Source organism: Amphiprion ocellaris, chromosome 13, assembly GCF_022539595.1.
Source record: "Amphiprion ocellaris isolate individual 3 ecotype Okinawa chromosome 13, ASM2253959v1, whole genome shotgun sequence".
NCBI lineage: Eukaryota > Metazoa > Chordata > Actinopteri > Pomacentridae > Amphiprion > Amphiprion ocellaris.
Genome location: NC_072778.1, coordinates 17486307 through 17513533, shown reverse-complemented (window position 1 = coordinate 17513533; position 27227 = coordinate 17486307). Strand labels below are relative to the sequence as shown.

At 38.8% G+C, this 27227-nt stretch overlaps 1 protein-coding gene across 3 annotated transcripts; it reads left to right on the top strand.

The window, feature by feature from the left end:
- On the top strand, positions 1 to 26954 carry klhl4 (kelch-like family member 4). Of its 3 annotated transcripts, XM_023278431.3 has the most exons (12): positions 1 to 1245; positions 5597 to 6057; positions 14650 to 14817; positions 16033 to 16169; positions 16661 to 16857; positions 19258 to 19470; positions 20765 to 20951; positions 21037 to 21261; positions 23181 to 23343; positions 24615 to 24827; positions 25938 to 26109; positions 26474 to 26954. In XM_023278431.3, the coding sequence occupies exons 2-12, from the start codon at positions 5603 to 5605 to the stop codon at positions 26531 to 26533; spliced, it is 2190 nt and encodes a 729-aa protein (XP_023134199.1). In that variant the 5' UTR covers positions 1 to 1245; positions 5597 to 5602; the 3' UTR covers positions 26534 to 26954. The 3 variants fall into 3 exon arrangements, with proteins under 3 accessions (XP_023134199.1, XP_023134200.1, XP_023134201.1); XM_023278432.3 differs by lacking the exon at positions 5597 to 6057 and having other exon boundaries at positions 767 to 1245; XM_023278433.3 differs by lacking the exons at positions 1 to 1245; positions 5597 to 6057 and adding an exon at positions 14014 to 14224.
- The last annotated feature ends 273 nt before the right edge of the window (positions 26955 to 27227 follow it).

Below are 27227 nucleotides of genomic sequence, written 5' to 3'. Positions count from 1 at the left end.
TGCAGTGACACAAGAGCTAACATCAGGTACATGGATACATACATTTCATTTCAAGAAAATACACAACATGCACTGTACTTTATCACTTTACTTGTAAAATTCCAATAGATGTCTAAACTTTTATATGGAAAATGACAAAGCAGACTGACGCCCATAGCAGGATGTTGAGAATCTACAGTATGACTATAGGAACATCGTTTATTATTTATTAGCATTTGTGTATTTATATTCTCATTTATTAAACTGAGCTGAATATAATATAGTATAAAAACAGGACCAGTCAGTAGTGTTTTAGATGGTGATTACCTTATAGTGGATGCAAGGAAATGGAAGTTAGGAAATGGTATGTGTTCTCAGGAAAGCAGGAAACTGCTCATACATAAAAGCTTTTGTGGCAGTTGGTTGAGAAAGAAAATGCTTAAAAAAAAAAAAAACAACAACATTTTGACAGAGCCCAGAGAGTAGTGACAGTACAAGCCATGGCACACTGTCACCAAACCAAGAAGGAACTTGTTTTGAAATAAAAACTTCACAGATGTAACTGACAACAGGGCAGTCAGTGCTGGTAAATGCTCAATATTGCATTCAAAACCATATAAAAAAGCATTGTTCTCAACTAGTCATAGTAGTAGTTTACTGTACTACTGGTAATAGTAAACTGTAACTGTAGAGAGTTATGAATAATAAGCAAGTGGTGTGATTAGGCAATGATAGTTTATTGTGTGGATTGTGTTATACAGATAAGATAAAAAGAGCAAACTTTTTATCTCGTTGCTTATTGAAATTTTTGAAAGAATTCATTCACAAGTCTATCACACTGTTAACTTCATAAATACTTTACATCTTGCACATTTGTGCAGTTTCTGTAGTAATGGTGTTAACGAGCACCAGCTAGAAGCCTTGATCACACCACAGATTTCATTTACGCTAAAGAAACGTGGTTTGTAGGGCAACGCTTTGTGAAAGCAGTACTTTGCCTCAAAGACAGGATGCAATCCCTGTGTTGGTTGCTTGAATGCAATTGTTGTTGCAGTGCAGAGGAAGGAAATTATCAGGAGTTTCCTTTAAAAGAGGAAAGTGCCCCTTTCCTTTCTGGAGAACAAAACATTTCTGTAGTGAAAGAGGGACACAGGAGAAGAAAGAGTTGGAACAGTCGTGCAAATCGTCTCTCTTGGTCATATATTTTAGAAAATAATTCCACCATTTGAGTGCTGAGGAGTAATATTTAGAATCGTTTTTTCTCAGGTAAGGAGTTTTAATGAATGATTTGTGATGAGTTTTTAAAGTTTTTTGTTGAAAATTAACATTTATTATCCCTTTTCACAAATGAAAATGTTGTCAGAAAAAGATTTTAATTTGATGAGTAGCACTTTTTTGGCTTGCTTTTACAACATTATGCATTCTATATGTATTTTGCCCTGATCTGATGTGTCTAAAATGGTGTATGCTACACATTCAGAAACTCCACCATGCACTGAGTAAAATTTGTTTTGAACACATTTTTTTCTCTTGTGCCTCCTGACTTCTGTAATGAGTGAAAAGCTACACCTTCACATACCAAGTTATGGATGTAATAGTAAAGAAGTAGACATCCTTCAATTTGAAGGTAGTTTTTTATATTGAAAGCAAATTTCAAATCACTGTGTATGAGCATGCACACACTCGAGTGCTCTGTAGGTGCTGGTGAATATGTGAACACACATTAGTTGGTCTACTTATATTTTCACGGCATTTTATTTGCAGATTTTTATTTCCTGCCCAGCAAAGCATAAAATCTGACATGTATTCTTTTAATCTCTCCAATACGTATTTAGTTGATATTCATGCTAGGATCATACAGTTGTAGCTTTGGATGGAAGGGGATCCCATTCATGTTTTATGTATTCCTTATTCAGAATAATTCAAAGTGCAAGCCTGTGAGTAAAATGTAAAATAAACATATGTATAATGTTTCTTGGCAATTAGACCGCAGATATCACTGGATTTCTGATTTCTGACAACCATAACAAGGCAAGAATTTTGTAATTATTAAGTATTTTTATGTGAGCTTTGGCTTTTTATGGATTTGTAAAGTTTATTTTAAGTAATACATATGATTTATAAAATTACAAAAGGTGTTTTAAGGCACTTAGAGCTCATCTACCTGTCTTGCATGCTCAAAGAATATCTGACTAGGAACATCGGTATGTTCGCTGTGGAGGCAGATGTTGGATGATATTGTGGTTTACCACAGCAGTCGGACATCCGACATCTCATGTGTCATGTGGTGTGCAGCCAGATGGTGTCCTTGACTTCTTTAAGAATAAAAGAGTTTACCCAGTGCGATGGCTTGTTACCATATATTAGATCATATCTCACTCTTAGGGGTTTTTATCATGATACCCTTAGACTTTCTTGACATGTAAATCATGTCCCTATTTATTTTTATGAAACAATGGAGTGCTTGCAATATGAATCTATTTAAAGTGCTGATATATGATACATTAAAACTAATAAGAATTTTGAAAATGTGTTGAGTTTCTATATGAGCAAGGTTTTATTGATAGAGAGATTTTAGGGGAACCACCCCTACTTTTCTCACTAACATTTTTCAGATTAATTTTCTGAATATGCTCTAGGTACAATACATCACATATACAACTTAATTAAAAGATACTTTTGTAAAAGCAGTTTTTATAAGTGGTTGAATTTGAAAATATATAGCGTATAGAGCCAATCTAGATTAAAATAAATGCTTGTGGGACACGGGAGGAGCATATCTGTCTAATAAGAAAAAGATGTAAGATTTTAAGGTCTCTCTGACTTCTGTGTCACCAGATCTGTTCCAAATAGATAAAAAAAAGAACTTATGAAACTATGTAATTAAATTATTGTGTTATAAAATTTACCTGAGCGTGTACAATGATGTGAGCAATAACTTTTAATATAATCATGTAACTGAATTTAGAAAAATGATAATTTACGTTTTGTTGGTTGTAGTACGGCACAGTGAGGTTAGTCACATTACAGTTATATGTAGAGTTAAACACAATCTATTGCATTTTGTCATAGCCCTTAGTAAGAGTGGATATAACATCACTCAGTACACATCCATAAAAGATGCTTGCAAGATACTGAAGCTTATGATCAATAAATACTGTGAACCCAAAGGTATCGGTTCTTGTAACAAATGGAAGCAATTAATTGAGACATTATAGATTTTCATGTTCTCTGGTTTGAAATAAGTAATGTCAAAAGGTGAAGGTCTAAAGTACAACAAAACCAACATGGCTTCCACAGAGACAGGAACCCTTTGATCAGCTGCAGGTCTTTAGTAGAAACCAGTTGCTGCACACTGATTCTTTTGGCCTCCAAATAACATAATACAATGTAAAATATTATTACATGCAGAGAAAGCTTATTAATAATTCAGTGTTTTTCACTCTTGATGGTGAAAATATTGTTTGAACCTCATCTGTTGCTTTTGTGGTATTAGCATAAACACTTGAATATAAACACAAAATGATCCATGCACTTCATGCTTCCTGTAGCTCGTCCCATGGAGCATACCTGAATAATGCATTGAGTTGAGCATTTTTTAAAAAAAATGTGTAATACTTGACCTTACAGTAGTTCTGGGGTAATCATTGTATCTCTAAAAATCCTAATCTTTGCACTTACTCCACAAGTGTCTAGGGATTTATGGAGAGAATACATGTAAAAGTGAGAGTATTATACTTTAGTAGGATGGACTAAAAGCTAAACAAAACATGAGCGATTGTGAGTGGACGCAAACAACTGTGTATTTCATGCTCAAATTTAAATACATTATTTATAATCAGAGAACATAGGCAATGTGGAGTCTGTAAGTGGATGATATTTAAACATAACTTATGGGTCAAATCCATAACTACCCCAGCAAGTAACATGGGCAGCTACGATTTAGATAAATACTAGTGGACACAATCGCTGGTTAAATCCAAACCTGCAGTGGGAGGCAGTGTAGGCGGATTGAGAGCAGTTTGAGTGCAACATTCTCCTCTTACCTTCATCATGGAAGTGGAAATTAGGAACATATGCACAAAGCGTTGCATTTTTATTTTTATCTTTCATGAGCATAAAAGTTAAGCTTGCTGCAATTCTGTGATGTGAAAAAAGGTCATTAAAACAAAGTGTTATTTGGGAGCGAAAATGCACAACATTAACATTGATTGAGTTGTTCCATAACAGAAATCTATCAATCCTTACCAGATGTTATGCTGTATCCAGCAAGTTGGAAAAGGATCGTTGTGTTTCATAGTCTTTTTCTAGTTCGCAATATATTTCAAAATTCAGTTACTACTTGGCCCACAGGTATATACAGTTTCTTTTGACAATGAAATGATAGCCAAGTATAACATCAAGATCCAACACTATTGACAGAATAGCCTTATGTCTCTTTGGCTTTTCATCAGTGGTTTACCAAAGGTACCTCGATCAAATATGATAGCATTAGGTTTATCCAAAAGCAGTGTCGATTGTAGCATTTCGTAAAATGCTAAAATCTGACACCCAGACTGCGGTTGAGGCAGCTTACTGACCTTGAAGCTTCATCAGTATGTAGTTTTTCACTTGTGTTGCAGGGGGCTTTCAAGACAGTGACTGAAGGAGAATATTTTTTCTGCATGGCTACCTACATTGAGACATTCCCCCATGGGATTCTGTTTGATGTGAGAACAGTAGACTGCACAGATGTGTGTTGGTGTGAAATTAATTTCTCTTGCCTTTAACGGTGTGAGTTGGATGTGCGTTGCTCATTTATGAGAGAGATATTAACGTATCCCCGCTTTTCTGTGTTATGGATGAGCACGTAAGTCTACCCTCATACATTACAGTGTTGCAAGCTCTTGCCGCTGGTCCTCACAGTACAGAGTAGTTAGCAGTGTTGCTCTGTCCCTCCTTCAGCAAGCAGTGATTTACTTTGTTAAGGTGTGACCTCATCATCCTGCCTCCATGATACCCCACCTCCCCCTTGCAGCGAGAACAGGCGTTATCACACACACACACACATACAGCAACGTACACATACTCACACAGGGGCACACAGAACAGCAGCAGAGCAGGGCTTGGGAGATTTTCTCATTTTAGTTTCAGAGTCTATGTATCTGTCTCTTGGAGTGTGTGTGTGTGTGCATAGGAGAGACAAGCAGAAGGGGGGAGCGAGAAAGCGAAACAGAGGAGGCGAAGGGGAGGGAGCGGGGATCATGCATGTGCATTAACTCAGCTCCAGCGGCACAGCAGCAGCAGCAGCAGCAGCAGCAGCAAACAGAAACAGCAGCAGCAGCACAGGAGGGAAAGAGAGAGAGAGGGAGAGAGAAAGACAGAGAAGGAGAGTTGGAGGGAGGGTAGTAGTCTCCGGCACAGGAACAAAAGCTGCAGAGGACTGCTTTCCATCTCCACTAAAAGAACAACGGAGGAGTAATAGAAGGAGGAGGGGGTGGTCATGACAGTAGTGAGACAATAACGGGAGAGAAGAGGCACATTGTAGTCAGTGAGGACTGAAACCAAGGCTCTTCTCTTCTCTGCTCTCCATGTTTTTGGGGACTCAACGTACCATTGCCTTCGTCTCCAAACCCAGAGGAGGATGTCTGTGTCGGGGAAGAAGGAATTTGACGTGAAACAGATCCTCAGGCTCCGCTGGCGCTGGTTCAGCCATTCATCCCAAGGTTCAGCCGGCGGTGGCGGTGGTGGCGGTGTGGGAGGCTACATCCAGCAGGACGGCCTGGACCACAGAGGAACGCCTGTCCAGGGACGCCTTAAGAGCCACTCACGGGAAAGAGGCGTTGGAGGACTACGGAAGACCAACAGCCCAGTCCACAGTATCTTGGCACCAACGCCAGGGCCCACACCTGTCTATGTCAGAGCGGGTCATCAATCATGGCATCATCAGCAGAACACTATCCAAGGTCTCCAGGTCAACGAGGAATCTTCAAAGAGCAGTTCCTCTCCCAGCACCACAAGGAAGGAGGAGACAAACACTGGCCAAGAAGATGTGAAGAGCAGTACAGAAGAACCTGCAGAGGTGGAGGCCAGAGAGAGGTACGACTGTTAATAGGTGTTACAAACTTAGGAAACATGGACTCTCAAGACGCATTAGTCACTTTTCATTATGTGCTCAATTAACAGAGAGCACAATGTGGGATGCTATTTTTGGAATGCAGTTTTTTGGGGGGTTTCCACATCAAAGTATAGCTGCTAAAAGCCTCCAACTGAAGTGTGATATCTGAGACAGCACCCCACAATGAAACAGTAATAATGTCTTGTTGTGATCAGGACAGATGAGCACAACCCTCCTGTAGATAATAAATATTGCTTACTTTGCACTTGACAGTCGTATAAAATCTGCTCATCTTTTCTGGAACTAAATACATCTAAAGAGTGTATTTACTGCTGCTTACTTTGAATATTTGCACTGTATCCTGTATACAGATCCTCTAATTAAACTAAGATTAAATTATCTGCACAGTTATAATTTTTCACTGCACTCAGGCCAGTCAGCTGCCACCATGGCTCACCTAGGGACAGCTCACTTTCATTGTCCACAGCATGTCAGGCAGGACAAACCAATAAAACATCTTTTTAATTATTCAGTGAACCAAAAGCCAAGGATTTCTCTGCTCCCTTGTCTGTGTTGTGGTCCAGATTATGTGCACAGTAGGCCTTTTCCTGATTCCTCAGAGTATTTAGTTTTTACATGGCACAGTAATGCCTTCTTCCAGAGAAGTAGAGTTAAAAGTGGATAGCGGGAAAGGGCCATTACATCATGTAACACATACTGGACCTATAAAAAGAGGGAGCAGTGCAATCACATGAATTATCTAGGCTGCCAGGCACAGCTACATCCACTTTAAGAGCTAAAAGCTATCATAGCAAGTGGCTGGCACAGGATTTGATTTATTTTCTACCAAAATCTTTTTAAAAAACCCTAATGCCAAACTCTCACAAATGATTTTTCCAGCTATATAAATTGAACCTTCCATCTCTCCATGGTGCATTTCTCCTCTGTCTTCCTTGTGATCCCACATCTTCTTCCAGGAAGTAAACAGGTTAGGGATATGTGTGCCTGTTGGTGTGTTTGTGTGTGTGCAATCTGGCAGAACACTAAAAGCACCTCACATCGAGGATGAAAAGACCAAGTCTCCTTTTATCTTGTCTGTGACATTCAACTGTGATTGGTCCTTAAGCTTTGCTGATTCCTGTGTGCTTTTGTTCTGCGCACCTGCTGATGAAATGAACAATGGAAGTAAACCTGTCCCTTGTAGAGCTCAATGTGATTAAACTGGTAATTCTAAATATATATTCTCTACCTACAGCCAAAAATGTGTCAATGTGGATTAAATGAACACCATAGGCAGTGGATGGTTGGGTTCCCTGAGCAGAACATGAATTATTCTGAGTTAAGATACAGTTTTGGAATCAACTCGACGTTCTGCTCTTCGTGTTGGTATAATTGGCAGATGTTCGTGTTTTGGAGTCTCTGTGTGTGAAAAGTGCATGCATAAAAGATGTGCCTCACAGTAAAACTGTGTAACTCTCTGGCTCTCAGGGACTTTGAGTTCATGCTGGCCATGTAAAATATGGAATAGCCATCATATTTTGACAATGAAACTGAAATATTAAAATGATTCTGCGCTGTTGGATCATAAAATCTGTCCTTGGTTCAGCTCTCGATTGCAGGGAATAATCAGAAGTTATGAAAAACTTTCAATGACCTTTTATGCTACTCAAACTGTCAACAATGTACACAGAAAATAAATCCTCTATTATTAATGGTTGTGTATCATTAATACTAATTTTGACAGTCTCTTACAACCCTTCTTCTCTAATATTCACCCGGTCAGCAACTATTTTACATAATTATTAAATCACAAAATCTTTCTGTGTCTTCTGATGATTCAGTACAAGAAGCAGCAGGAAAGGCAACAAAATGAGTTTAATGTCAGCAGTTACCAGGGAAATGCAAGCTGTATGTTGCATAATGCCATTTTTCAATCAAGGTTAATAATGGAGTCACAATCAAAGAGTAATTGCTGGAAATGACTTCACAACAAGCACTGCATCTGTAGATGCACAATGTATCCTGGTGAATTAGACCAGTGACTGTGTGACACATCATGGCTCGCATGTTCATCTGCGGCTAAGCAGATGTGTGGATGTCACAGAGATATGCACATTCATTTACTCCACCAGCTGGGTGGCCTTATTACGTCGCACATCATAAATCCCTGACACATAATTTGTCAAAATCCTTCAGGCTGAATCTTGAAATGAGTTCTGCTGGCTGTGAAAATACAAAAGTTTTAGCCGTTCCTCTGTAGTTGGAAAATACGTGCCAGTCATTTTGTTCTGAATACTCCTCAGTGATTAGTTTCAGTGTCTACAAGTAATCCATCACATCAGTTTCTTCCATTTTTTCACTGATTTGGTTTCTCACTCCTCCTATAAATGTGTCAGATTTTTGTCAAGTTGAGCTAACTAACAAGCTAATGAAAATAGCTCAGCTCTTGAGGCAGTACCTTTAGCAAAATAAATAGCCTGACCTCATCAGAAAAAACATATACCTGGTTGATAGTGACCAATGTTTACATTTGTGACCTCTTGCGGTTGTATTAATAAATGCATTCAAAAGTTTTCCAAAACACAGATGTTTCATCAGTGTTGCTCCTTGGAAGCCTTGTAACTATGAAAATCTAAGAAGCTTATTGCAAATTTGAAAGGGTCTACTTTCCCCTAAACAATGTTTTGCTAAACATAACTATTAGCTTTGGCTTCTAATCCTGACCAAGTAGTTAAGTAGTTTAAAATTATGTGTAAGAATAATTCTAACACTCATATGTGTGTTGTTTTGGAAGTCAGTGACAGTTATCGTATTCTGTCATTTGAAAATGTGTGGAACAAATAATGTAGCAACAGTATACCTTCAGGATTCTGCTGGAGTTGAACATTTTATGTTTTAAAGTAATATTCAGTAATGACAAATCATAAACATATACGATCCCATTAGTCCACTGGTAGTGATGTGGCAGGATGATATTGAAAATGTAAATATAGATAGATATAGATAAATACACATTGTAAGCAATGTAGTTATTTGTAACTGAGTGTTGTAGCTCATACTAAAAATCTGCTGGGGTGCCATGAATATTGAAGACAGTACAAAAAGTCAGTGACTCATTTCTGCCTTTATGCTGTTGTCTGTGCTGTTATAATTATTCTCATGCTGTTAGCCTTCTCCTGAATTTAGTTAACCTCTCTCATCCAAGTGACTGCTGCATATCTGCTGAGTTGTTAAATCAAACGTAGCGAAGCAGGGTGTAATACCTTGTTGTCTCCCAGCCTCGCTCCTAATGCCGCTACATATCTACAGTATATTTGTTCTGTCCTCATGACTCTCATCCAAATAACCTCTCCCCATCGTTGGCAGAGAATATATGACAGAAGTTAACCCAAATGGAATGGAAACCCTGACCTCTCCCACATAAACACTAACAGAGGCTTGAGTCAGTGGGCTGTTAGTTTGAATGATATCTCAATTCCCTCTCCACTGCCTTGGAAAAGAAATACCACCACCTCTCCCCCTGTCAGCAGCAGTAATTCAGATATTTGTTGAATGCCCCATAACACCACAAGGCTCATAGGGTCTGTGTGTGACACATCCAGTTAATGCGTCTTTAAGAGACTGTAAATTGCAAAACATACTGTATCTGCTGTAATTTCAAAATGACAAACACTGGCCTTGGGAGATTTTGTGATTGCAAATAATAGATTGTGAACATTTGTCTTAAACTTTGCCAAATCAGCATTCTGTGACTCAAACGGAAACCGAAGACTAAGCCAGAATTTTTATCAGAAAATCTTGCTAGATTAAGACTTTGGACACTAGTGAGATAACATATAGCCTCGTTATATGCTTTTGTCAGCCCTCAAACCTCTTCAAATATGGATCAGATTTTTTTTTTTCCTAACGGACCTATTTCAAAAAATAAATATATTACCCCTGACACAGTTTTCTGTTTTTCTATTAGCAGAGGCCATGACTTAGTTCAACAATGTCCTGAGGGAGTCACATTCAGCAATTTGTGCTGAGACAGTAATCATGAACAACTATGATCAAAGTGAAAATATGACCGTTTACACAAATGAGAAAAGTGTAGTTATTTATTCTGTTTTACTATCCAGGTTTACATGCACAATTTAAGGTCTTGGGCAAATGCAAAATGAACGGTGCAGTAATTCAGCTGCTTTTAGAGTCACCTCAATTAACAGTAAAATATTAAGACACGAGACACTGCACATAGGATGTAAAAGCCCAGATCTATAAATATCTGTACAGTTGACCACATACACTGTAATGTTGCAGATTAATTTGTTTACCCACTAACATCCAACGTAAATAAATTATGGGCAATCTAACAACGATGACAGTCTCATACACTATGCAAGTTAACCTGCCATCAGCAAAGCAGCGAGAAGCTTTCTGCTAACATCTGCACATTCTTCACTTTCAGGACGCCCCCCAACCCCCAACACACACGTGGGTCTCTCTGTCTCTGTGAGGACATTCATTGACATAATGCCTTGCCTAGACCCTTCCCCTAACCTGAACCACACTGTGTATTTGCAGCACATTTCATCGTTTGTGTATTTGCTGCATCTTTGTAATTAGTTGTGTTTTCTCACTTTGAAACATTTTCTTTCTGAATGTTGCACGTGTTGTCAGACTAGTGAGGACGTTAGTTTGGCTATTCTGTGTGTGTGTGTTTGTGTGTGTGTGTGGTTTTGTAAGCTGCTGTGGATTGAGCTGTCAGGGTCAATGTAAAAATGCTATAAGGAGGCCATATTTCATTTCTGCTATTAGCTGTGGCAATTTTCCATGAAATTCTTTAACATCAAGGGCCCACTGACTGCATTTGGAGCAGATTTCAGAGGACATGCATGCAGTATGCAGCCTCCGTCATTATCACTGTTAAGCAGATATAACCAGCATAACAGTGGCAACAGAAGAAAAATATCTTTTGTGAGCATTGGTGAGGTAGAAAAAGTGCAGAGGACAATCTAATTCTGCGCAGAGTTATCATCTCGGTCTCACTGTCTGGATCAAGTTATTGCAGTCACTGTATATATATTTCTCTCAGCACAAAGCCCAATGGCAGCACACTGACTGTCAAAATGCAGAGGCAGAGAGATCTTATGGAATGTATAGACTTGGCACATGCTGTACAAGGCTTTGTAGTTGTTCTATTCTCAACCTAACCCATGCACCTCAGAGGAGTTCTGGGGAAAATGGCTGTTATAATCCATTTTGAAAGATACATTTCCCATTTGGCCCAGGCAGGCACGACTTTCTGTCTTGTAGTGGGAAGGAGTTGAGACTAGTTGGAATAAGACTGAGATTCTGTGCAACACGTCTGACTCATAACCTTTGCAGTTAGGTCCTAATTTAGGTTGACGAAAGAACATCTTGGACAGTCCAAATATTTGTCTATTTAATACGAAATCTTAAACAACTGCTTTGTTTTATTATTTATGAGTGTCTTTTCTATACGTTAGTGGTACAAAAAATAGCATATGGCATTACCATAGCACATCCTTTATATAAACACCTAGTCATGGCAAAACAGTAAAATACTGCACAGCTTCTGCTTCACCTGCATACTATATTTATTTATTTTAATATACAGTGCCAATTAGTGACATTTTGGTGTGATAACTGTGAGAAGGTGTGAAGAGCAAATGACAAGAATTCAGGTGATGTGAGCTCAGGAAATCTGCAGTAGGATGAGGTGTGATGGTAAATAAAGCAGAGTCTTCCCCTCTATTGTATTATTTTGTATTCTATTCTGTTTTGTAGACTAATTTACTTGTTCATTGTTGTGAGGATGCAAGTATGAACCCTGACCATGTGTTTTAGTTTGCACATTGCAAACGAAATCTATATGCTCTCTTACTTTGCTACTTTCTTTGAATTGCTTAGTAATATGTGATGCAAAGCACTGTCCCAGCAGTTTCTCTCCGGCAAGGTGTTCTGGGGTTTTAGTGCCTCAATAAAATTGGGCTATACCTCTGATGATCCAACCCACTACTGGAAGCAAACTACACACCTCAGAGGAAATTTACTGCTCCCTAGAATGTGATACCAAAGCAATTAGTGTCGGAGAGATTGGTAGGCATGAAAAATCCTTACAGCATGCCTTGGAGCCAATACAAAGGCAATGCATCTCAGTTTTATGGCCCAATTGCTTATTCAGTGTTGTTTGGTGTTCCTCTCCAAGACTCCAGAGTCAGTGGGGAATATCATGACAGGGTAATAAATTACTCTTGCATTTAGCATAAAGTCTCCCAATAAAGATTAGACTATAGGATACTGCAGTGACCGGAGTGCAATATAAACAATTCCCAGAGGAAAAATGTTGTTGCTTTTGGTAATCAAAGAGGAAAAAGTTACAAGCTTGGCTAAAAACTTCATAATAGTGCGTTAATTAAGACATCAATAAAAGCCACCTCCCCCTCCATATTTCCTGCATTATCAATCTTAGCATGTGCCAATACTTTTCAGTTCATTTCTATTGACAAATCTGTAACTTTACTAGTTTATGCTGCTCTCATATCAGTGCATGAGTAGTAATGAGTGGGGACATAAAGTGCTACTTTAAATAGCAGTAACATTTTTTCTTGAGCGCTATCAGGCTTTACACAGCAGAAGGACCATGAGATGACAGTAAATTCCCTCGGAGAGACAGCTTGGGTGTTTATGTAGCATAACAAACAACCCTAAATGTCAATGAGTGGACTTTCTCTGTGAAGGACACCAAAGTGACTGGGCTGCATTATTTGCCATGAGGGATGAGGGTGTGAGGGATTACTGGGATGCCTGTAAAACTGCATGTAATCTAGCAGCCTGTGGGGATGGGGACTCAGCCTCACCACAATGTTGTGAGGAACAGGCTGGTTGACTTGTTAAGTCCCTGTTTTTGGAGAAACACACATGGACACACAGATATGCAGATGCACACAGGAACAGACAAAAAGGCAAACGCACATTCTGTCTGGAAAGCTGTTGCATAGATTTTGGAGCTGGCTCGTCCCATTGGAGTGCAGTACTTAGTTATCCACTTATGTACGGAGTTTAGTCCATAACAGTTTTAATTTCAGCTTAGGGTGGCAAGAAAGATGCAGATGCACCGTAGGGAACAGAGGATTCAGGAGTGTCATGTGTCCAAATGAGCTCTTTTGTGTCCTCAGTAATTTGTTGCTTATCTCGCTGTGCACAGCTATTTAATTTCTTTTTACTTCATACTTGGATATGAACAGTAAAAACTGAGAGAAGATAATTAATTTGCCTAATTAATTTGTGCTTCTAAATTAGACATTCCTTTTTACCTCTGATATCTCATGCTCTAATAGTTTATTCTTCTTTATTCAAAGTTGTTGCTTGTAGTTCACAATTTTAGTTGCGTGTAGTTGCTGGCAAAACAGTATTTCTGCAGCCGTTTAACGTTAAATCACATTTTCTCTACTCTATTATTTTCTTTGCCATGAAGTCATGACTCATATGAACCAAACTAACAACCAGAGACACCTTTCTCTGATGTCAAAACATGTCATCTTTGACAGAGTTGCATTTTAAATATATAATGGTCACAAACAGTCCGACACTAATGTTACTCCATAACAACACACACAGTGAGTTTCTGTTACAGTCTGTCTGTTATAGTATTTTCTGACAACGTATAACTAAGAGTGTCATGATGACGGTTGCTGAAAACAGACAGTAGTGTCAATCATTTTTAATTGAATAAAGCCCCTCCCCTCTGCGTTCACATGGCTCCTCCTTAAATGCGTCTCAACATGCAGCTGATGGAGTTGGTGGTTCTGTACTCTCAAATATTTTGTACACTTACGTTAGTTCTGCAGTTACCTACTGGCTTTTAAGGTGTTAGCTAACGCTAAGCTAGGTTAGTATAACTACAGCGATGTTATTGCTAACATAAACAGGCAGGGAGTACCTTAAGCTAGGTTAGCACAACTTTAGCAATGCAACTTAAATGAAAAGCAAAGAAGCACGTGTCACTCAGCATGACACATGGCAAAGAGAGTTAAACTGAAACAGGAGATATGCTGTTATAAACTTACCTGTCGGCAAACTCCGCTCAGCCCACTCCTGTAATATTGCCTGGCTGTAGCTTGTAGGTTACTGAGAAGACAGGTGAGTACTGAGTATTGATAATTTTAAAAGTGCTGAATGTAAAGATTTTACAGTCATACATTCAACATTGAGTGGGTGCATTGTTTTTTAAAATCCCACTGCAACTTTTTTCTTTTATTTTGTTCTTGCTTATTTTATTGTACTGTATTTTATGTTATTTTATTTAATTGTCTAAAATGCATAGTAAAGGTCAATCTTAACGCAGCAAACGTAATGTGGTACTCTGAGATCTTAATTTACAAGACACTACTTGCCATATTCCAGCAGGGGCAAATGGGTTCAGACATAATGCCAAAATGTCATTTTAATGTTTATTGGAAGTGTAGAATGTAAGGATTCTATGGTCAAGGTTAACTGCTTGCATCATTTCTTTAAATCACTCCACATCTCTTTCCTCTCCCTCCCTTCTTATTTGTCTCCTGCAGGTTGGTTCTGAGCACCTTCTCCAGAATGAACACCAACTCCTCTGATGAATTTTTCCAGGCCACAAATCATGCAGAACAGACGTTCCGTAAAATGGAGACCTACCTCCAGCATAAGCAGCTGTGTGATGTCCTCTTGATAGCAGGGGATCACAAGATACCAGCTCACAGGTTGGTGTTAGTGCTTCTGCCCACTTTGATTTCATTAATTACACCCACATCTGCTTAGATTAGAGGTAGAGAAGCTCATCTGGATGCATTTCATTAAGCTGGTGATGCAGACATTCTAGCTTTAGTCTGGACCACAGTCTGCAGCAAATTTGTCAGTTTGATTCATCTGGGGAAAAATTTAATCATCTTTGAAATTCTTTTCCACGTCACAGTTGACAGGAAAAGTATGCAAACTCCATGTTCAGTGGTTTGCATCTAAGTGTGTATCCCGCTGTGCTCTAATTACATCTCTGTCCATCTTCATTTCCACCTTACATTTGATCCATGGAAGAACACTGTGATCCACTGCGTAGAAATGTCAATATTAGAGCATCGGTTGAATGGCTGAATTGAACAGGTCACATGACATCCCCTGAATGCTGAGAGCCATTGTGTTCACTGAGTGCATCTGCTTGTACGTCTCTCCAGCAGGCTATTTTGTTTGTTGATCCAGACAGACTCATGAAACTGAAAAAAATGCTCCACAGAGACATAAAACCAAGCATCCTAGTAACCTAGTTAGGTGAACAGTGTGCTTTTTCATTGTGGCTTTATGTTTCTATTTATATTCTAAGGATTCCATGTTCTTGGATACAACCAAGCAAGAAGCAGGGTTGAGACATAATAAATGATACGAGATATAATGGTTATGAATATAGATATTGGAAACCACAAAACTGTGGAAATAAACACAGTTGGATTTATCTACGTGATCTCTCTTTTCCTTCATAAATCAGCTGGTTTGTTATGCGAGCTAGACAAATGAGTTAACATAATTAGAAGTCTGGCCATTGTAGCTATTATCAACATGAAGTATGTGGGATAAAATCATTCATAATACACTGACAAAGTGGAATCATACAATGTAGGGTGGGGGTTGGGGTGTGATAACAAGCCTCACAGTGACCCAGCCTGGTGTAAAAGCACACAAACAGCATAAATCACTGTTGGAAATGGTACTAGACGAAATTATTACACTGACCACCGACAGTACAGTGTGATACTGCAGTATATACTGTGGAGACATGTCCTTTATCATAAAGCCTACCTACACATGAGGACATGAAACACAGTCTAAGGATTGATTCACTAATCTCTTTAAATCATCTTTATATTGATCTCCCACAGACATGCAAAGTAAAGCCATTAATTAAGTGCATTTTTCCTTCATGGCAGACTGGTCCTGAGTGCTGTGTCAGACTACTTTGCTGCCATGTTCACCAGTGATGTGAGAGAGGCGAAGCAAGAAGAGATCAAGATGGAGGGAGTGGATCCAGAGGCTCTCAGATCCCTGGTTCATTTTGCCTACACTGGTGAGTGCTCATAAAGATGTTCACTAGCTCTTGTAAGTAGTTATGAGAACTCTGAAATCCAGCATGATTAAAATGGTTCTTACAAGACTATTCATCACTGGGCTGACTGACCGGGCAGCACTTCAGCTTGAAATTGCTTTATGTCACCAGGCAAATTGCCTTACCGTGTGTTTGAATCAGAACATCCACTTTTACAGTGTTACAAGTGGAATGTAGACATCATACCAATGACTGTCAAGCTGGTTTGCTTTTAAAAGTACTTAAGCACATTAAGAAAAGCAGCTTAAGGGTTAATGCTCCATATTTTTTCACTTCCTGAATACAGGCTGTTCTTTATTGGAAGTATTTCTTTTTACTATTAATGCTGTAATTTAATTGCCATTTACTTGATTAAAATGTTGATTATGGTACTTCTACTACCACTGTTTTGGGTGTTGCTGCTGTATTTAGCCATGGCATAAACATGTATTTTCCTCACCCTGACATTGTAGGTGTCCTTGAGCTGAAAGAGGAAACCATTGAGAGTTTATTGGCGGCAGCTTGCCTCCTCCAGCTTTCACAAGTCATCCAGGTTTGCTGTAACTTCCTCATGAAGCAGCTTCATCCATCCAATTGCCTGGGAATACGCTCCTTTGCAGACGCCCAGGGCTGCGTGGATCTGCTCAATGTGGCTCATAACTACACCATGGTAGGACAGTAAACATAACCAGATGGTGTAAATTATTGTAAATTATTGTAATCTTTTATTCTATTAATGTTCAACTATAGTAATGCAAGCCATAACGGCATCAAGAGATTTTAATTAATGTATGTAAGTTCCTATGACCCCTTTAATTGTGGGTCAAATAAACGCTGCTTCACACAATTTAAGGCATGAACAGAATTTACTAATTTCTTAGTCATTTTTTAAAATCTTTTATCTGGATTTGTTTTCCCGGCATCAACTCTGTTAATACTGTTGTTTTTGTAACTTCAGTCAGTAAATACAATATATCCAGTTAATGGCCTGGATGGATATGCTGTACATAACACATTTAGAATATTTGTGACTGTTTTTTAAGCTAGTTCATTTTGAACAACAAAATGTTGGAGTCTTGGTTATTTATATCCTATGATTTTAGCAGATAGATGTATGATGTGCCCACTGGAATAAAAATCAAGTAATTTCATGCATTAACTTCATGTAATTTGGCCATGAGCTGTCAGTTAGAGATAGCACATTGATTAGTGCACTGCCAGGCGTGCATGTGCTATATATTTCTGCAAGGAATATTTGCACCAGATTAAGATTCATCCACATATCCGTCAGATAATTTCTTGCTGGTCATGCACAAGTGACAGCGGCAGGCAGGCGTTATCTCCTAAAGGACATCTGCTCACCCTGTTTACATAGTCCCCATCCAAGACCAGGAGGTTAATCTAATCATCAAACTGCAGAAGAGGGCCAACTTCCTGTTCAATCCCTTCAGTAATGAACAGGGAGGGCTGTGGGCTTCCTGGAGGACCATCCTCTGCGTTCTAAGCAGACAGAGTCGTGTTTTGATAAGCTTGGTTTTTCTAGTCGAGTTTGACAGGCGAGATCCGCTTCTAACATCCTCTTCCTTTATGAAAGAGCTGCCCTTTTTACATGGCAGCACATAAAAATGTGATATTTCATTGTTTGGGCTGACATTATTTCTTTTCAGCGACAGCACTATATTTCATTTACATGTCTCAAAAAATACTTTAGAGTCTAGATGCTTAAATCAATGCCTGTTTTAGAAAATAACAATGTGTATCTGTCTGTTTTTGTCAGCCTTTGCTGCAAATTACATGGTAATCAAAAAGTTCTTGGAGGGTAATTCTTCCAGCCTCTCTCCGATTAAGCATCAGTGTTCCTCCTCCTCCACAAAAAACACTAGTATTACACAATTACTCCTTTGCAGTAGTTAAATCAATTAGTATCCTCTCCCGCTGATCTTGTTTTCCAAGCAGTTTACTCACCAATGAGTCTGCCGGCAGTCGAAAAACACGTCTTTTAAATGGTTATGAAACAAACTTGTTTAGCATTCAGTTCTGCTGTCAGCTGTTTGGGACTGGTAATTACAAATAATTGGACTAAAGCAATGTCGAAGAATTGGTTGGAGTTTCTCCCTTAGCTTCACCACCAAAGATCAATATATGTCCCTCATTTCATTAAGGCTCTCTGTGTTAAGCTCTTAAAACCTGCTCTCATAATAGATCGGACCAAGACACTGTAATTTGTTGCAAGTTGATGATCAATAGCGAGCTTGTTTTTTGTAATTGTTGAGCATCCACTCCACCGTGAGCACTTGATTTATCAAAGTTGCAGTGGCAGCTTAATAATTAACGCTTGGGTGCCAAGTAAACAGGGTGGAATTACAGCCAAAGAGCTCTCTATGACTTTCATGTGTGGAAATGTTGGACATACTATAGATGCATTGAGGAGGGAGAGTGTTTTATATATCATCTCTAATGGAACTGCCCAGAGACAAAGACCTTGAAGAGGTAGCCATGCAGGGCTGTAATATTGCCAGGGCTTCTGGCCAATAAATGGAAGATTAATCTTTGGGAAGGCAACAGAAAAAAAGCTTCCACAAAACTTAGAGCTGGACACTGCATTGGTGGGAATTTACTGCTGGCTTGCAGGGTGTTATTGTTACTCATTAAAAGACTTTCAGAGAATTAATGGTATCATGTATGATCAGCAAGAAAAAAAAATGCTGTTGAAGCTCATGAAGAGGCTTTTTTGGGGAATGTTTTATGCCAGATTGATAAGTCATCTGTTGTTGTGTGGATGAACTTATTTAGTGAGATAAGTGAAACAGATGACAGTTTCAGCTGCTCATTTAAAACTGATGAGAAATGGAGACAATTCCTCTGTGGTTGCTGCTTATTATAAGATAGAGACCTCCAAATTGGCACTATCTCCTAGCTTCATTTTTCTTAATCTCCCTGTCCTTGTGCCACTTGGTGCTCTTTGGTGTAGAAGCACACACACACAGACACGCAAAATGCTGCACTAAACGCAGTCCTCGGCTAATAACTGATGATTATCTGTCTCCTCTGTGTCTCCTCTACGTTCCAGGAACACTTCCTAGAGGTCATTCAGAACCAGGAGTTCCTGCTGCTCCCCACGGCTGAGATTGTTAAGCTGCTCTCCAGCGATGACATCAACGTTCCTGATGAAGAAACGATCTTCCAGGCTTTGATGATGTGGGTGAGATATGACGTCCAGCATCGACAACAGGACCTTGGGGTGCTTCTGTCTTACATCCGCCTGCCTCTTCTTCCTCCACAGGTGACAAAGCAGAGAAAAAGTAAAATGAAGATTGCAAAGTATAGCCACTCTGCTTGTGCTTGAATTTGTAATTAACAACTTAATAATCACAAGACCTCCTGTATATGTATTTACATATATATTGTAATATAAGAATGTGTATATATGTTATTTTTTGCCTGTGTATAAAGAGTGTGCTTTAATTTTAACTATACCATTTGAAACACTGCAACTTACATTATAAAAATAATACACTTCTACAATGAAGCAATGTTTTACAGCTGTGTCATCTGAATTTACATAACATCAAACACTGATAAGCATGATACACCAGCAGAAAATACTTTTTTTTCCCTGACAAATTGCTTTCCAAAGCTAATTATGCTCATGCAAATTTTACATTTATTTTCACCACAATAGATGCAGGAAAAATAGCACAGTGCTTTTTGTTTAAAACAAAACAAAACAAAAAAAAAATGCAGCAAATGTTTTCATGAATGAAAAATATGTGGGAAAAATGGTCTAATACATAAGTCATTTCATACATTGGGAGATGTTGCTTGCTGTGAGGCAAATAAACAGCAGAAATGAATCATTGTTTTTGTCAAAACTGGTACTGTTTTTTAAAACGAACAGAGTAGTGCTGCTGACATTACTTGCAGGCAAAGCAATAAATAAATAAATACAAAACTTTGATTCATGGAAATGAAATGTGTGACGGAATATTCCGTAAAACCACATAATAAAGAACCTTTTTGCTCAGTCTTCAGTGTAGTTTCCATGTGAAATGAAAGAGGACATTTAACTCAGAAGTTTATATTTTTCAACATAGTAAAGTTGCTTAAGCTGAAGTCTATTTACCAAAAAAGACCAAAATATAACAACACAGACTAAAATGGTTTTGTGAACATGCTGGTGTACCTAATTGTAAGAAATAATATTGCAATTTCCTTTATAGTAATGGACTGATGAATAAGTCTGTGTTTGCTTTCACCCCACTCAAAGATGTGAATGTCTTTGTACACATAGGTCTAATGAAAATGATCTCACTTGCTGATTGTAATTATTCCTTTAAGTGAGAGAAATGCTGAAATCATAGAGTCTTTCTGTTCCACAAAGACACTGAGATTACACAATAATACAAATTTCTAGCCCCAAATTTCATTCAGATCTATACCTGACCATTCGTGGCATGTATTCAAAGGTGATTTGTCAGAACACTGTCAACATTTGGCACTTTCTCTGTGTCTTTGTAGTTTTAACACACACTCTCTCTAATGATGTAGTTGATTAATGGTTTGTCTTGACAATGCAGCTCCTTGCAGACCTGGAAAACAACAAGATGTTCTCTGATGATCTGGAATGTCAAAAGCTGCTGATGGAGGCCATGAAGTACCATCTCCTGCCTGAACGACGTCCCATGTTTCAGAGTCCAAGAACAAAACCTCGAAAGTCCACTGTGGGAGCGCTTTATGCTGTAGGAGGGATGGATGCGACCAAAGGTATCACTTATAGACTGGAACTGTCAAAGCACAGCAACATGAGTTAATTCAAATTGTAACACTTGCTGCGTTTTTTTGATTTTAGGCTCGACCACCATAGAGAAGTATGACCTGCGGACGAACACTTGGGTCCAGGTTGGAGTCATGAACGGACGCCGCCTGCAGTTTGGTGTGGCAGTGATCGACAACAAGCTGTATGTGGTCGGAGGGAGAGACGGTCTCAAAACGTCCAACATGGTGGAGTGTTACAATCCCATCAGCAAAGTGTGGTCCACCATGCCCCCGATGTCAACACACAGGCATGGACTCGGTGAGTGTTTGTCCTTCATATTTCACTAAAAAATACACATGTAAACTAATATTGCAGACATGGCATTACTTTTAGTAAATCACATAGCAAACATGCCACTTTTACAATAATAGTCACTTTACATACTCTCACTTTCTCCATAACAGCTAATATGTTGGTAGGACTGCATTTAATGATTATTATCACTATCAGTTTGCCTGTAGCTCATTTTCTGAAACAATAGTTAAGTATTTGGTCTATTTAGTGTCAGAAAAGTGTATAAAATGCCCATGGAAATTTCACAGAAGACAGAAAATCAGCAAATCTTCCCACTTAAGGAACTGGAAGCAGGGAATGTTTGGCATTTTTTTTCTTAGTAAATGACTTAAATTATCATTTGAATAAAAATATCTGCCTATTAATTTTAAACCTGATTAATCAATGACTGTTTTAACCTCCATATGAAGAAAATTACTTGTTACTATTCTCAAAGGTAAAATACTATGTGTATTTTTTTATTTTTTTTTAATGTTTGAGTTAAAAGTGTTTTTACCTTTGCATTATATATTCAGAGGAAAATGAAACATGGTTCTGTTGAAGGTTTGAGGTTTTAGTTCAGTCGGGCAACGTGGTGTTATGAAACACCAAAAATTGCAGGAGACATGCTCAGAGGGTCACGACTGGTATGTTTTTTAAAAAAAAAAAAAAAGTTCTTTGACATAGACCTTTGATATTTTCCCATTCCCCTATCAAAGCCTGGCAAGCTGTGCTGGTCCTGCTCTTCCTTAGCCTTCCCTGCCCAATAAATCTCATATCAGAAGCGTTTTGATTTACAGTTGAAACAGGTCTGGGTAACAGTACAGGGGGATCTTGTCAAAGCATTCAGCTCTCTCACCCAGTGTGGTCGGAGGTATCAGCGAGCCCAGGAGATCCCACTGTACAGATTATCGGTGTTGTGTTTGATCTTTCCTGTAGCAAAATATCTCTTGCTGCTTTGCTTATCATGTGCATATTTTTAATCTGGATATGTTTGAAGTTAGAGTCTGCCAACATCCCTGCGTGGCCGTTTCCTGCTGTGTGCATTAGGGGTAAAGAAAAGGAAAAAAAAGTAGGCCTTTTTTTTAATTCCCAAACCACCAGTAAGTGACAAAAAGGGCTTCAGTACAAGGATAGCTTCAGCCTGATGGTGTTTATGTCATTCAAAGTTCTCTGAATGCGGTCTTGCCCTCATGTTCCCTCGAAAAAATTGAACTCTCACCAAAGGAAACGAGGTTGTAATATGAAAACCCATTGTGTTTAAACATCCTCTTGCCATTGTTGCTGGTGAAAACTGCTTTCCTGTGTGACTTGGGAATGAGGAATAACAATGTAGTTTTCCAGTCTTCCTGTTTTCTGAATAGATTTGGGCAGCTGGATGACTCACTCTGTTCAGTTCTAAAATGAGAAATGTACCTTTGCCTCAGCTCTCTCCAGGAACTGTGGAAAGAAGAAATAGTATCATTTGGAAATCATTTAGCTTTTTTGACTTACGATTCAGTAACATCTAGTTTACCATATGATAAAACATACACTTTCATACCAAATCTGAGCAAGAAAATAAGCTTTGTTTCATTTAGCTTCAGTGAAATACAGAATTGAGTATAGTGTAAGTTGATATTCGCAGGTGTTATGACATCGACTGTGTGCTTCTACTATATATAGGTATTACACAATCCCACAAAATCGACATACTTGATTTAAAATGTGCCTTTCATGATTCATAAAGTATTTATAGTAGTAGAAACTACTACAGCTTTTGTAATGTGTTGCTTTTCTATTTACAAATACACATATTAAGATGCCAAAGTGAAACAGAAGTACACACAGGGCGCAATCTCTTCTTTTGTTTGACCAAATCATTTGTTCTGTGAGGCATCCATCACTTTTTTCCATTTGTGTAGGTATTGCTGTGCTGGAGGGCCCCATGTATGCAGTGGGAGGCCATGATGGCTGGAGTTATCTCAACACAGTGGAGCGCTGGGACCCACAGGCCAGACAGTGGAACTATGTGGCCAGCATGTCAACACCACGGAGCACCATGGGAGTCACAGCCCTCAATGGAAAGTAAGTTGATCCGTCCTATGTTTATTGAACCTCCATCCCAACATATCTACTTGATAAAATACGCCACCGTATACCCTACGGCAAAGTACGTTGTTGCCTGTCTGCTGCTTTGAAATATGTGCCAGAATTTGAAGGTAGTCGCATCCATAAAGTCACAATAAAGAACGAGGCAGACAAGTACAATTTACACTAAGAAAAAGAAATGCCTCTGTTAGTGCGAGCTTTTGAAAGCGCTCCGTCTGTTATAAATGTGTCTTCTTTGTTGTTCTTTGCTTGGTCTTGCAACTTCTTGCTTGTCTTAACCAGTTTTATGACAAAATCAACTTGTTTATTGCCTCGCTAGACACGTAACATCTCTATATTCTCTATCGCTGTTGCCAAATATTTTTTTTTAGTCTAAAGTAATATTCTGACTTCAACTGGAAGAAGGGCAGAAATGTTTATCTACAATATTCAGTATTTTGCAAGTTAATGTGCACACTGTACTAAAATAAGTTAAAATGACAAGAACCCTACAGCACAAAATGGTTTGGAAAAACAGTTAGCAGTAACCTCATGCATAATTTGGAATTGGCTGCAAAATAACAAACATGGTTGTGTAACTCACAGTTCACTGGTCCAAGAGAAGCTGAAGCGCAGTAATGGTGCATTATTAGACTGACAACATTATACTTCTTCTGCGCCTTTGTGGTGTGTGTGAGATAAACTACAACGTGGCTGTGCAACAGTCTGCAGCTCAGAGCAAAGGCTGTTGCGATTAGTGTGGTAATTTATACAGTGTAATCTAGACACGATAAAAGCACAGCACTTTATGCATTTGTATGTATTAAAAGCCGTACGACACTGTTTAGAAATAAATTAAGCAAAGAACAGACTGGCTCTCTGCCCTAATTTGAATGTGTTTGTGTGCAGAAGCAGAAAAGAGGATGCCGCTCAGCTACATTCAGTATTCAGTGTCACGTCGATGCAGAGTTATATTTGCAGCTAGGTCAGAAATAGACAACAAGGAAACTGCTTCTCTATCCTCTATTTTCTTGATGTTGGGCCTGTGAGCTACAAGCTCTTAAATCAATGATATGATTTTTCTGGAAGAGAACATATTTCAAGGAGGGGTCTTTGAAAAATGCTACCCACTGCTTTCTGCTGTATCTTCTCCAGTCTGTCACATTATTACTGCTCCATCACTATTTTTGAGTTACTTGTGCCAGATCCACCGTGTTATGTACAAGCCAGGTATTTCAGAATTTGAACCATTCTGTTTCACTCCTCAGACTGTTTGCTGTCGGTGGCAGAGATGGCAGCTCTTGTCTGAGGTCGATGGAGTGCTTTGATCCGCACACCAACAAGTGGAGCATGTGTGCCCCCATGGCCAAGAGGCGAGGAGGAGTGGGAGTAGCGACGTATAACAACTTCCTGTATGCTGTGGGCGGACACGATGCCCCTGCCTCCAACCACTGTTCCAGACTCTCCGATTGTGTTGAGAGGTCAGTAAATGCTTATCCTCTGGTTAAAACACACAATGTTGTGCTTGGATTTCTGCTACTGGAACTCGGTAATAGGGGCGCCAAAGCCTGTTGATTTTCTCAGAAGAACAAAAGGGAGTGGAGCTCCTCTCGATCTCCACCCTGTTCCTGCATTTTGAGAACTGTCTGTTACACCACAAGAGATCATGGTTACAACACCAGGTTTTATTTTATAATATCTGGCACCATCTGGTGGCCACAACAGTCCTGCTGGATGTGAACGTCAAGTGCTGGATGGATGAATCTAAATAAATGTAGGGTTGCAATAGGGATATTGTTCCTGTTGTTTTGATGTTTTCCTTGAATATCTGTATATTTCCCAAACTTTCCAAACATTATTTTTCCTTAAAAAAACATTTTAACTTCTTTTTAAAGCTTTAACCCTTATGCCATCAATACAAGACTGTATTTTTTAACATGTGGGTCACTTTTTACTCAGACATCATGAAGTACATAAGATATAATGTGTCTTAACTTTCAATAAGGTCTCTATGATGAAAAAAACTTTGTCCTGCAAATTCGGCCTCTACTGATGAGACCAGCTCTCTCTGGACTCAGCATTCCTCAGCTGCTGTTCTTTTTGCATTTTGCTTTTATGTTTCAATTTGGTTCTCTGTCTGCACTTAAAAGAGTTCACCAGTGACCACTGAGACATCTGTGATTAAAGAGGGCAAACATGAGGATGGTCCAATTAGTGGAGATGGGATGCTGCTTTCCTCTTGAGATTTTGGCTGATTAGATGAATGAATTTTTTCAGAAAATCTTGTTTCACCTCGCCACTCTGGAACTCTCTCCCACCTGATATTCAAAACATTGACACACTGGACATTTTCAAATCTCTGACTTCCATTCCTCTACAATTGTTTCTTCTGTTCTAAAATTGTTACATTTTCTTCTTTTAAAATTTTTACATCTTTCAGTCTTATATTGTTAATGTGTTTCAACTTTGTACAATGTCCTTGGGTGTTTTGAAAGGAGCCTATGAATAAAATGTATTTTTATTATTACTATTATTATTATTACCAATTATAATCATTACAAAAGTTGTTTGACGAAATGTTGCGACTGCAGGTATGATCCAAAGACGGACACGTGGACCACGGTGTCCTCCCTCAGCGTTCCCCGGGATGCCGTGGGTGTTTGCTTGCTGGGTGACAGGCTTTATGCAGTGGGTGGATATGACGGCCAATCATATCTGAGCACTGTCGAGTCCTACGATGCACTGAACAATGAGTGGACCGAGGTATTTACCACAACTTAAACAATTTTTTGCAGTTTTAAAAGCGTGCTTACACATTATATTCTTATTATTTTTGGATATAAAAAATATGCTACAATGCCAATTCTGTTTTGAGGAAATTTTGACATTTAAAACTATAATTTAATAGTATTGTAGCTTGTTTTGCCAAAACTAGTGACACATAACATTACTTCAGGAGATAAAGTCACCGAAACCTCTCAATATTTCATGGTTGTTTTTCTATTTCAAAATTGTTGTTTTTTCAATCCTGGTACTATAACCCTCTTATCCGCATGAAGTAAAATGGGACTTTTTGAAGGCGGCCTCGGATGAGAGGCTGCATGTTAACCTCTCTGTCTTCCTGTAGGAGGTCCCTCTCAACATTGGCAGGGCAGGCGCCTGCGTGGTGGTGGTGAAATTGCCTTGAGCATTTTGTCTCACAACAGCATGGGAAACAAATGAGAGAGCAACGAAGAAGAGTGGACAAACAAAACAACAGATCAAGGACACATCCACTGAGAGTCGTGTTTTTTTTTTTTCCCTTTAACTCAGCTCTCCAGATTTTTCAGAGGGAAACACAGACAGAGCCTTGCCCATAAACCATTGTTTCTATCATTAGTGGACATGTCTGCCCACTGGGGAGGACTTGTTCAGAAACTGGAATGCACCGCACATTCTCAACATTCTTAACCGATCAAGAATTTTCATAGACTTGGCAAAGCTGTAGCAAATCAGTGCTGAGCCTTTGTTGTACTGGTTTGTTATAGTAGTTTTCTGAAAAGTTGTTTGAATGTCTGCAAGATTATATGTAAACGTAAAGCATTTTAAATAAAAAAGCCGACCTCCGAGTTAGTTTACATTTATACACAAACATTTCTTATCAGTACCATCTCACACAGTATATTTTTGGGTTTATATGTCCCTTTATAGCCCATATAATAAACACTGTCATAATAAACAGACATGAATACATACCAGTGTCATTCCTTAATGGGTTTTCTGAGCAGATTCTTACTCTTTAGTGAAGAAAACTACTGTGAACACTGAGTGTGATGAGTTTGATTTGAAGTTTGGAAATGGAGTCAAACTTTAATCTGAATAATATATTTGAACATTTTCTT

Coding starts and splice junctions, on each gene's coding strand:
- klhl4 (XM_023278431.3), top strand. CDS start 5,603: ATGTCTGTGTCGGGGAAGAAGGAATTTGACGTGAAACAGATCCTCAGG. Junction 16,858..19,257: donor TGGCTCATAACTACACCATG/GTAGGACAGTAA, acceptor TCTACGTTCCAG/GAACACTTCCTAGAGGTCAT. Junction 20,952..21,036: donor AGGGATGGATGCGACCAAAG/GTATCACTTATA, acceptor TTTTGATTTTAG/GCTCGACCACCATAGAGAAG.